The sequence below is a fragment of the Alexandromys fortis genome, unplaced genomic scaffold (assembly GCF_014885135.2).
Source record: "Alexandromys fortis isolate MF-2015 unplaced genomic scaffold, M_Fortis_MF-2015_v1.1 scaffold_140, whole genome shotgun sequence".
Lineage (NCBI taxonomy): Eukaryota > Metazoa > Chordata > Mammalia > Rodentia > Cricetidae > Alexandromys > Alexandromys fortis.
In genome coordinates this window covers 3,069,359-3,081,812 of record NW_026068048.1, presented here as the reverse complement: position 1 = coordinate 3,081,812, position 12,454 = coordinate 3,069,359, and the positions used below count along the sequence as shown (strand labels likewise).

Here is a 12,454-nt window from a genome sequence, read left to right as displayed (position 1 = left end):
TTATCCATTTTGGGTCTTTTTGGCCAACAGTTGTTATCATTCTAGCCAACCAGCATGGCTGGCACTTCTGGTTTCCAGGGCCACACATGTGCAGACAAGCCGTCAGACAGAATACTTAGCCACCTGGGGGACCTTAAAAGGCCCTGTGTGACCCGTGTGCAGCATGGTTGCATCACCTACTATGACACAGCTATGTAAGCCCTTGCAGGCATGCATGAGCTCTGTCATCTGCTTATGACGTAGCTACATCACCCCCCTGTGTGCATGCACTAGCCAGCATGTAAAAGCTGGACGCACCATCTTCAGCCCTCTCTTTCTGCACACAGACTTTACCAGGCCTTACACATCTCCTCTAATAAACTCCTAAGTGGTTTTGTTGCATGTTTTGTGCTTCCTTCTCTCTTGTGCCAAGTAATTTCAATTGTGTGATCAGCCTCCTCCCCCAATAGTACTGTTATGTCCACATCCACCAAGTTCCCCAAAAACCAACAAAGAGACCAAATCCCCTATGTAAAAGCAAAGAGCCTTTATTTTATGCAAGTTTGCAAGCTCGGTCTCTCCACATGTCCAACGTATTGGAATAATCAGAGAACCCCGAGCTCAATTAGAGTTGGGTTTTTATAGTAGTAAAGGTAGGGGTGCGTGATTTCTAAGATTCAGGACCCCTGGTTGGCTGACATTTGTCTAGGGGTGTTCTGGTGAGTGTGCTAGGAGGCGATCCTATCTACAATGGTTGGAACTTTAGGCATTTCCTTTGGTTGGTCTGTTTCTGGGTGGTGCCTGGGCAGTCTCAGTTTGTGGTCCTTCCTGCAACCTCAGGGTAAACTACTGAGACTCAGGCCTCCATTAAACTTATCAATGGCTGAGTCCTACACTGGCAGGTGATAATGGTTGGATGTAAAGAACTTCTTTTGGTTAGTCTGTTTCTATTTAGCTCATCATGGCTGGCTCCTACAGTACAAATATTATTAGGAATACTTTAAGGCCCCAGGAGAAGTGCTCCAGGGTCAGTTTCCCAAGCGGCCAGCATTTCAGAAGGGTCTGGGGTAAGGGTGGCAGGGTGGCTGCTATCATCTGGCGTTGGCACTGCCCCTCTTTGTTTCCATCACGAGGCATGGGTTGGTTGAGCCACACTCAGTCCTGCGGGATCCACCAGGCCCAAGATCCTCTGCAAGAGCCACGTTCCCACGTCCTAGGAGCTGATGTGGTTATGTGAGGGATCAGCCAAGCCTGGCACTTCACCAAAAGCCTTGTAGGGGTCCAGTGAAGGCGTGGGTGGGCAAAGCCCTGGCTTATTTAATTTAGCATGATTTTACAAAGCATTCCCTAATTTTTTATTGGTATCAGTTGTAACATCTCCTTTTGGTCTCTAACTTTTATTCATTTGGCCCTTTTTCTTACAAGTTTGGCTAAGACTGTTGATTTTATCTTTTCAAAGAATCAACTCTTTGTTGCACTGATTCTTTGTATTACTGATTTCGTTGTTTTGGGGTGTTTCATTAATACTTTCCACTTACTGATTTTGTATATGGCTTCCGCCCCCCCCCCAGGATCTTGAGGTACGTGAGGTGGTTTGAACAGGAGTGCCCCCATAGACTGTATGCGTGAATGCTTGGCCTATAGGGAGTGGCACTATTAGGAGGTGTGGCCTTTTTGGAGGAAATATGTCACCTTGGGAGCAAGCTTTGAGGTCATATGTACCCAAGTTATGCCCAGTGTGGGACATAGTTGCTTCTACCAATTATAGAACGAAATGTAGACCTCTTAGATCCTTCTCTTGCACCATGTTCTGCCATAATAATAAACCTTTGAAACTGTAAGCCAGCCCATTAAATGTTTTCTTTTATAAGAGTTGGTGAGGTCATGGTGTCTCTTCACAGCAATAGGAACTATAATGGATTAAGTAAAAAATGCTGCAGATCCCCTAGTGGCTGCAGCGGGCAGGGTCCCAAGGCCACACTGCAGGTCCTGCAGGTTCCCTGAGCAGCAGCAGGCAGTGGACAGCCTGAGAGCAGCCTGTCCCAGGCAGGGATGGCGCAGTTCCCCCTAGTGGCTGCAGTGGGCCATGAGTCCCAGGCAGGGATGGAGCTGTGTGGTGGGTGAGAGACTTCAATGGGGCAGCCAGTCCCACAAGAAGAAACAGACAGATGGGCATGCCATGAGACCATGCCGCAGGTCTCCAAAGGCATCTGGTCCGGAGTAAGAGAGACGTGGTGGGTGAGAGACAGAGACATGGATAGGTACACCATGCAGAGTGAGGTTGGATATTTATTTAGTGGGCTATGGAAGGGAAGAGGATGGGGGTAAGGAGAAAGGGGGAAGAGCAGAGAGACAGAGAGAAAAACAGAGAAGGGAGAATGGGAAAAGTAGGGAGAATGGAGCAAGGCAGAAGCTACCTCTTTTGGGGAGAGAAGAAAAAGAGAAGGGACTCAGGCTGGAAGCAGATGGGGGAGGGAATTGGCATTGCTTGTCTCTTAAAGGGACAGAGAAGACCATTACAGGAACCCTAAGACCGAAGTTTGTACCAGGGACTGGGGTATTGTTTTGATAGACCTGACCATGTTTTCCTTTGGAGAAATGTAGACTTTGGGAGTTTGGATTAGAAAAACAGTTGAATGCTTTAAGCGAGGCTTAATCTCATACAAGTAGGAGCACAGAAGGCAGTGGTATCAAGGGTGATTTGAACTGTGTGTGTGGGGGGGGGACTGGATCAAAATGTTTCAGAAGAGAATTTTAGTATGTTGCCTAGATATCATTCTTGTGATATTTTGCTGAAGAATGTGGCTGCTTTTTGCCCTTGTCTAAAAAAAAAAATCTGCCAGAGGCTAAAGTTTTGGATTAATTGCATTGCAGAGGAGATCTCAAACCAGCCTAGTATAGATTCTGCTGTGTGGTTACTCCTGTTGATTAATAATGAAAAGGGGTTCACTAAGCAAGTAAAACTACAAAATGTACAGATTGAAGAGAAAAGGGACACCAGGAAGTGGAATGGATCTAAACTGTGTTCAAAGAGATGCAAACAGATTAAGAAATCAAATAAAGGGAATGGTGGCCTCAGGGCAAGAACCTACCCAGCTAAACTTCCAATTTGTGAAAAGGAATCAAAGAACAGTTTAGATCCAGGTTTGGCAGTGAACACCTTTAATCCCATTACTCAGAAGGCAAAGGCTGGCAGATCTCTGAGTTTGAGGTCAGCCTGCTCTACAGATGGAGTGTCAGGATAGCCAAGCTTAGGCAGTAAAGGAAACCATGGAAAACAGAAAGCTGGTGAGGAGGTAACTGAATGAGAGGGCCATGGTCCAGTCCCAGTGAGTAGCAGAACATGGCAGTTTCGGTCATGTGGTTCTGGCTTTAGAGTCAAGGATACAAGAGAGGGCTACGGAATCTTGCTTTGCAAATAAGGAAAGCCTCTGAGACCAGGCACGTGGCAGCGTCCTTGCATGAGGACCTGAGGCCATTATGTAAAGATGCTGTGAATGTGAAGTCTGGAGTGTCCTGGAGAACCCAAAATATTGGAAATGCCGGAGTCGTGGGATTCCTGCGGAGGAAAGCTGCTAACAGGGAGTAGAGCCAGCCTGAGAGAAAGAAGTGTGTGATGCAGTCAAGAGAGCAGAAGGGAGTTGAAAATCTGAAGAGCATTTTGACGTCAGACATGGGGATGCAGAGTTTGGAGTTTTCCTAACTGGTGTTTGGTCTTGGATTGTTCCAGTATTTCCTCACTATTCTCCCTTGCCTCCGTTTTGGAATGGTAATATATATACATATACATACATACGTGGGGGGGGGCAGAACTTTCCTGTCCCAACTGCATGTTCCAACATAATTGATTGGGAAGTTTAAGATAAAGTATAAATGCTTGGCTGAAAGTGATAGGTAAAGCTTATTACTAACTAACTCTTACACTAAAATTGACCCATATTTCTTGTCTATGCACCAAACTACTACTTTCTGTCTCTCTATCTATCCTCAGTGCTCCAAAACCTCTATTGTTAATTTTGGCTGTCCCTCTGATTGAAAGCAAACTTTTTTGTCAGAATAAAGTTGACCACAACACCAGGTCCTGAAGACAAGTTAGAGGAGCTGGTGCAAGTCAAGGAAAACAATACATTTTAATACATACCAACATAACATGCAAGGTCTCTGGGACATCTTGGAAAGACCAAATCTATGGATTCTGAGGACAGATGAGAAATACTACATTTTAAAAGCATAGAAAATATTTTCAATAAAATCATGGCAGGCAATTTCCCAAATCTAGAGAAAGAGGACCTGCACAAGCACAAGAGGCACACAGAACACCCCAAAGAGGCAGGACCAGAAAAGAAACCCATGTCATAGTACAGCTGAAGTACTGTGTTGGATAGTCTTATGCCAGCTTGACACAGCTAAAGTCACTGGAAAGGAGGGGCCTCAGTGGAGAAAATGCCCCTGTAAGGCATTTTCTTAATTACTGATTTATTGGGAATTATATGCTAAGGTGTGTTACTTTTGTTAATGGTGAATCTGTTTACCTCTGTGAAGCTTCGAGGCTTTGCCTGTCTTGAATACTCGATGGTCTAATAAAGACCTGAACTGCCAATAGTGATGCAGGTGAAAGGATAGGTGAGGCTGGCAGGTAGAGAGAATACATAGAAGGAGAAATCTGAAAGGGGATTTTGGAGACGTAGTCCAAGAAAGAGGAGGACATCAGGGGCCAGCTATCCAGCTACACAGCAATCCACGGAGTAAGAGTAAGATTTACAGAAGTAAAAGAACAAGAAAATCCCAGAGACAAAACATAGATGGGATAATATAAAAGAAAGTTGGCAAGAAACAAGCCAAGCTAAGACCGGATGTTTATAACCAAGAATAAGCCTCCATGTATGATTCATTTGGGAGCTGGGTGGTGAGCCCCCCAAAAGAGTTCAAGGAGCTTAACATCATATTACTATAATGATTAATGGGGGGGGCAGCCTATTGGCTTCAGATCCTGAGAACCCAACTCTTCCCATCATTCAAGGCCATGGTAAAGCCAGTATTGCCCTGATATTAAAGTCAGACAATGCCACAACATAAAAAGAAAATTATAGGCTGGTCTCACTGATAAACATAGACAGAAAGATGTTCGTTAAGTCATTGTGGACTGAATTCAAGAATGCACCAGGTTGACATTGTCCCAGAGATGCAGATGTGAATCAACATATGTAAATCACTGAACATTATCACAGACTCAAAGGCAGAATTCACATGCGCATAGGATGCAGGAAAGCCTTCTGTTAAAATCCAATGTCATGACAAAAACCTCTGAAAGGCTGAGGAATGGAGCAACTATATTTCAATAATATAATATATATATTATATATTTGAGACAAACATACAGCCAACCTCACACTCAGTGCAGAAAAACAAAGCATTTCCACTGAGATCAAAGATAAGACAAGCAGGTCCACTCTCACCGCCTCTTCAACTTCACACATGAAGTCTTAACTATAGCGGACAAGAGAGGAAAATAGAGTGGATACAAACAGAAAGGAAGAAACCCAAGAGCCTTTACTCTCAGGTGATGTGATTCTACACATTAGGGACCATAAAGACTCCACCAGGAAACTCTTGGAGATGATAAACACTTTTAAAAGTGGCAGGATACAAACCAACATGCAAAAATCAATAGCTTTCATAGTTATGTGTGTGTGTGTGCGTGTGTGCGTGCGTGCATGCGTGCGTGCGTGCGTGCGTGTGTGTGTGTGTGTGTGTGTATGACATACTGAGGAGGTGATCATATTCAAAATCGCCTCAAGACTGATAAAATGTCTTGGAGTAAACTTAACCAAGGAAGTGAAAGTTGTCTGCATACAAGCTTTAAAACACTGGAAGAAGGAAATTGAGGAAGACAGTAGAAAATGAAAAGACTTAGCATGCTCAGGGATTCAAAGAACAAATATTGTGAAAAAGGCTCTTACTAATCTGCAGAGTTGATGCACACATCACCAGATTCCTGTATTCTTCTCCACAGACAAAGAAAAGGCCACCTTAAAAGTCAAATGGAGCTAGGCAGTGGTGGTGCACAACTTTAATCCCAGCACTTGGGAGGCAGAGGCAGGTGGATCGCTGTGAGTTTGAGGCCAGCCTGGTCAACAAAATGAGTTCCAGAACAGCCAGCCTACACAGAGAAAACCTATCTTGGAAAAAAAAAATTCAAATGGAAATGTAAAAGACAAAGAAATCCTGAGAAATAGTGATAATGCAGGAGGTGTCACTATCCCTGACCTCAAATATACACTACAGAGCCATAGTGACCACTACAGAGCCATAGTGACCACTACAGAGCCATAGTGACCACTACAGAGCCATAGTGACCACTACAGAGCCATAGTGACCACTACAGAGCCATAGTGACCACTACAGAGCCATAGTGACCACTACAGAGCCATAGTGACCACTACAGAGCCATAGTGACAACAACATGGTACTGTAGGCGAAACAGACATGGAGGGTGGCGAGACAGAACAGGTCAGAAGCTCACACGGCTATAGCCACTGCATCTTTAATAAAGATGTCCAAAGTGCACACTAGAGAAAGAGAGCCTCTTCAACTGGGATTTTTTTTTTTGATAAATTATTGATGCAGGTGGGCCGAGCTCCCTGTGGGTGATGCCACCCTGAGGCAGGCGGTCCCAAGGGTGTATAAGAAAGCAGGCTGAGCAAGCTATGGGGAACAAGCCATAAGCTACTGCTCGCCCATGGTCTCTGCTTTAGTTCCTGCCCTGACCTCCTTTCGTGATAGACTGTGAGCCAGCTGTAAGGTGAAATCAACCCTTTCCTCCCCAAGTTGCTTTTTGTTGTGGTCTTTATCGCTGCAATAGAAAGTAAACCAGGATGAAGGGGTTGCCAACTGAATTTGGAATCTCTTGTTTTTTAATGTTGTTCAAGGTTGAAGCCAATACTGAGCCTGGACCTTTCACGGACAGGTTTTCCAACAGGGCTGCATTCACTTAGGGTGATGGTTGAACTAGAGTTAGCAACCCAGCTCTAACAATGTAAAGCCTGCCACCTCAGAACAAATCCTCAATGGGTTCTCTGTGATACTAGGAAAATAAGGGGAAAACAAACATTGATACCTGATGTTTGGGTAGAAACATCACCCCAGCCCCTGGCATCCATACATCCAGAGTCTGCAATGTTTGGGTAGATGATCCATCCCAAGTCCCCTCCCCTTGGAATTGTCTCAGTCCAGACTCCACCTCTGAGAAAGCCCACCAAATAATGACCCCTCCACAGAGGTCCTCAAGACCACCTCCAAGGGCTATTTAAATTGTACCCCAGAGAACAAACACATTGTTTTTCAGGTTTTCCTTCCCCTACTCCTCTCTAGGGGTATGGATGGCCACCCGGGAGCAATGGTATCCATTAAACCTGGGCTTTTTCCAATTCAGTTTGATTTTGTCTGATTTGGATTGTTGCGTTGGCGGAGAGGTTCATTGGGTGCAGAAACTTTTCACCTACATCACCTTCTTTACCGTGGCTACTCAATGGGTCCTTCCAAGTCAGGACCCCCCCCCCCAGCAACCCACCTAGAGTGATGTGAGAGACAGTCTGATCTTAAGGCTGTGGATTTTCCAAGGAAACAGCTTCTGCTCAGTTTCCCACATCGCGATCACCAAGGGCAAGGTGGAGCATGAGTGGCCTGAGGGTCAGGCCACTTGTAGTGGTATCTGCCCTGCCCTGATTTCATCACAATCTCTCCTCTTGGCCTGCTCAGTGATGTCCTCAGCTAGTCTCCTGTGCATGTGTCAGGGATCCTGAGTTCTGCCCTATCCTGCCATGCCATTGCTTTGATGCTCATAAAGAGACACTGACTTTGCTGGAGTTCTGTCGGGATTTCGAGACTCCCTCCATTTGACCCACGCAGTTCCTGGCACTTGGGTCAGTCATGTGGAGTTTGGAGGGCTTCTGAATGAGTGGGCTGTGCCCTGGGAGACTTGGATATCTGAGCACCTTGGATTTGGCCCATCCTACCCAGCACAAGTTGCCCTCACGTCATGGAGGAGACCCCAACAGCCGTGACCCGCCTGCTGCCGAAATCTGAGAAATCAAAACATCACTCACTTCTTTCTGTGATCTTTGTCTTCCTACTCGTCCTCTCTTTGGCCTCCTTTGTCTACGCTTTCCTGGTCCTGGGAAAACAGAAGCCAAAATATATTCTAGCCGAGGAGAGCCTAACAGTTAGAGAAGCGGACCACCTGAAAATAGTGAACGTGTCCAGGATGTGGTATTATCAGTCAAAACTACTAGTGCCCAGCAGTGAAAACATAGCCATACAGACGCCTTGGCTGGCTCCCATCGTGTGGGACGGGACTTTCCATATTAAAATCCTGAACCAGCAGTTCCGGCTCCAGAATGTCTCCATTGGGTTAGTCGTGTTTGCCACCGGAGAATACGTAGCCTTCCTAAAAGTGTTCCTGCAGACGGCGGAGATATACTTCATGGAGGGACACAGGGTGAAGTACTACATTTTCACTGATCAGCCAGCTAGCGTGCCACTCCTGAAGACCTCTAAGGGGAGGCAGATGATAATTCTGGAAGCCCAGGCTTCTGCGCATCCCCTGAACACCTACATCTACAGGATGGAGGTGATCAGCCATTTTTCCCAGCAGCGCTTTGCGAAGGAGGTGGATTACCTGGTCTGTGCTCACGTGAACATGGTTTTCTGCAACAGCGTTGGCGTGGAGATCCTGTCCTCCTTGTTTGGCACCCTGCACCCTCTGTTCTTTGGATTGCCAAGACAAATGTTGGCCTATGAAAGGCAACCTCAGTCACAAGCCTACATTTCTGAAGACGAGGGAGATTTTTACTACTCGGGGGCCTTCTTTGGGGGAAAGGTACTGGAAGTTTACAGGCTCACCAAGCTGTGTTACCAGGCGATGATGCTGGACCAAGCCGCTCACATCCAGGTCGTGCGGCCTGATGAAAGCTATCTGAACAAATATCTCCTTTATAACAAACCCACCAAGGTCCTCTCTCCTGAGTACATGTGGAATAAGGAACTTCTGAACAGACAACGTTTTCAAGAAGAGTTGATAAACGGGGAAATGTTTGTAAGAATCAGCAAATACCCCTGGACTTACACTCACCAAGACTTCCAGGGAGATCCCGAACAGGGTCAGTGACAAGGATGTTCAATCTGCTAACATAGTCTGAGATCAGAAGCAATTCTTTTTTAATTTTTCAGTTTTTCAAGACAGGACTTCTCTGTGTAGCCCTGGCTCCTGTCCTGGAACTCACTTTGCAGACCAGGCTGGCCTCGACCTCACAAAGATCTGCATGCCTCTACCTCCCGAGTGCAAGGAGTCAAGGTGTGTGCCACCACCGCCCGGCTCAGAACCAGTTTTTCCTAGTGTGAACACAGGCTTCACATTTCCAATTGGTTGAAAAGGATGCTCAGGAATAATTGCACCTACACCCCGCCTGGCGTGGTTCACTTTCCCTTGCTGTGATAAAATGTTGACCTAAACCTAGTTGGGATGAAAGGGTTTGTACAGCTTACGGGATATAGTACTCCATCACTGAGAGAAGCCAGGGCAGGAAACTGGAGGCAGGAACTCAAGCAGAGACGATGGAGGAGCGCAGCTTGCGAGATTGCTCCCATTGGCTTGTTCGGTTTCCTGTCTCATATAGCCTAGGACTACTTGTCCAAGTGCCTCCGCCCACGGTGGTCTGGGCCCTCCCACATCAATCATCAGTTAAGGAAAAGCCTTAACTGACGAGACAATTTTACTGGTGGATAAAAGTCTGCTGGAGACAGTTCCTCGGTTGAGGTCCTCTCTTCCTACGGGAAGTTGACGGCTGAAGCTAGGACACCACCCTCAATGTCAACGTTATCAGACACAAAGGTACCCCTACCCCCAACACACATTTAGGCAGGCTGATTTCTTAGGTTAGACCCACTTGGCCTTCTCTTCCTTAACAGCCCTTCGGGCTGAACGAGGCCGGTTAGTATTGTCTTGTCCTGGTGAGCAGAGTATCATGACAACATCTTTCCAGAAGACGGGAGGTCTAGTCACACATCTGTCTTTCAGGGCAACTGTCACACATGGCCTGCTTTGATCTTTGGCCAAGGTGAGCTGTAAGCCAAATCACTTCCTCTTCAAATTCTTTGCTTGGTTGGTTGGTTGATTGGTTGGTTGGTTTTGGTTTTGGTTTTTTGTTTTTACAGTTTTTTTTTCCAAACAGGGTTTCTCTGTAGCCCTGGCTGTCCTAGAACTGGCTCTGTAGACCAGACTGGCCTCAAACTCACAGATTGCCTCTATGTCCCAAGTGCTGGGATTAAAGACAGCGCCACCAGAGCCCGGCCCTCTCCAAATCCTACCTGTCAGTGGGTGAGTTCCCCTGAATGCCTGCTCAGAGGTGATGTGATGTCAGACCAGGACCCCTTTTCCTCATGCCTGGCTTCTGTCCATCTCAAAACACAGTCAGTTTTTGACTGAGAGCAGTGATGGATTGCTCGTAGCCCCTGAGTTTAGCTTCATGATTCACCAAGTAGTTGAAGATGATTTCCTGAGAACAGAAAGCTTTTGTCTCTCTTTTACTTAGAGATCCTTTCTGTGCTCTCTGGCAGTGGTAGTTACTGCAGAAACCTTAGATTTCCGTGGTTCTGCTTTGGTTCTTTCTCTTTCTTTTCTCTATTCGGTGCAGAGGGGCAGAGGGTTACCCCGTAGCAGCCTTTGGCTTCCTTCTGTGCATGAAAAATGTCTTAGTTACTGGAGCCTTCTCTTTTGAGGCTCCAAATTTAAGATTTGGTTTTGTTGTTATTTGATACAAGGTCTCATTGTGTAGGCCTGGAACTTGCTATGTAGAGCCTTGAACTCAGAGAGATCCTCTTACCTCTGCCTACAGCGCTCTGGGATTAAGGGTATACACCACCATGTTCAGGCTTGTAGGCTGTTTACTGTTCTAGAGGCAGTGGGACCTGGGAGAATGGCGCCAATGAATGAGGAGGGCTGAAATCTTATACACTAGCCAGCTTTATTCAGAGCATCAGACAGTTTATACTCTGAGGGTCAAGGAGACTCGCGTGAGTAAAGGGCACGAACTTAAGGGCAAGCTGCACATGACAAAACGTGTTTTTCCATGGAGGCATAAAACTAATAACAGTAGCCAGGTGTAATAAATAATCTGAAGAAACTCATTCCTGTCCACTACACCTGGGAGGAGCACAAAAGCATAGTCCAAGAACAGTTCCATGTTTTGAAAAAACTAAGGTCACAAGATTTTTTATCTTGTTTTCTTGGGATTTTCACACACACACATTCAGGAATCTCTTTACATGACTCTATTATTGGATAGTGTTCCAACAATTATATATGTATACACACACACACACACACACACACACACACACTTCATGTCAATACTGAGAAGCTGTTTTTACAATGAAACAATTCAGCAAAACGTTGTCTCCTGAATGGAAAGTGAAAATATACTAGTAGTGTTCCCAAGGGCCCCGTGACCAGTCACAGCAGCAGCAGGCCCTGAGGCTCAAACCATCCCCTTTCCATCCCATCATTTGAGTCTCAGCTATGACGTCATGGCTGTCCTAGGACTGGCTCCTCAGATGGTGCCACCTTCTGTCTCAGCAGGAGCCATCTCTGCCCTTACAGTTCAGCTGCAAGAAGACAGATGTGCACTTCCTTCCATTTCTAGATCCTCGTGTTGGGTCTTCTGTGGCGTTACATTCCTGCAGTGAGCCTGTAAAGCCTGGTGGGCTCCCAGGGGCAGTCCGTTTGCTGCTAGAAAGTGTAGGTCCTTCCTACAACACTTTCCCAGCATGTGTTCAATTCCTGGTACCACGGAGAGAAAAAAAAAGGCGCACTCCCTGTTTAAAATGAGTGTGACCCGTACAGATGTGACTTACCTTTATCATGCTTCTCACTGGGATAACGTTCTGTATGTCATTGCCTATGAGGCCAAAGTCATGTTGAAGTCTCAGGGACAGGAGAGTTAGGAGGTGGGTCAAGGAGCTATGTCTGCCCTTCTAAGGGGATTGGAGAAGTCCTCCCATAAGCCCAGCACCTATAGTGAGGGCACCCCAATCCTCATTATCTTTCTATCACTTTGACAAAATACCTGGAAAAACCAACTTCTTTTGATTCATAGTGGGGGATTTTGGCCCATTGTTACTTGGCCTCGTTGCTCCAGGCCTGTGGCCCATGGTGGAGGGAGAGCCTCTCAAATGCTAGCCAACAGGAAGCAAAGACCAAGAGAGAGGGGGCAAGGCTATGGAGACAAAATTATCCTCCAAAGGAACTTTGTCCCCAACTGCCTTCTTCTTCCCCCTGGGCCCTGCCTCCTGACATCTACACCACCCTCTAACAGCCCACTCTGTTGTGAATCTGTCACTGGTGCCAACGCCTTCAGAATCCAGATATTTTACCACCTTTGACCATTGCAGCTTTGGAGACCAAGCCTGCAACACACAA

At 46.3% G+C, this 12,454-nt stretch overlaps 1 protein-coding gene across 1 annotated transcript; it reads left to right on the top strand.

Moving 5' to 3' along the window:
* Window positions 1-8,200: 8,200 nt before the first annotated feature.
* LOC126486699 (histo-blood group ABO system transferase-like) lies at window positions 8,201-9,145 on the top strand. Its single transcript, XM_050119069.1, has one exon. It carries the CDS (start codon window positions 8,243-8,245, stop codon window positions 9,143-9,145), a length of 903 nt encoding a protein of 300 aa, XP_049975026.1. The 5' UTR covers window positions 8,201-8,242.
* The last annotated feature ends 3,309 nt before the right edge of the window (window positions 9,146-12,454 follow it).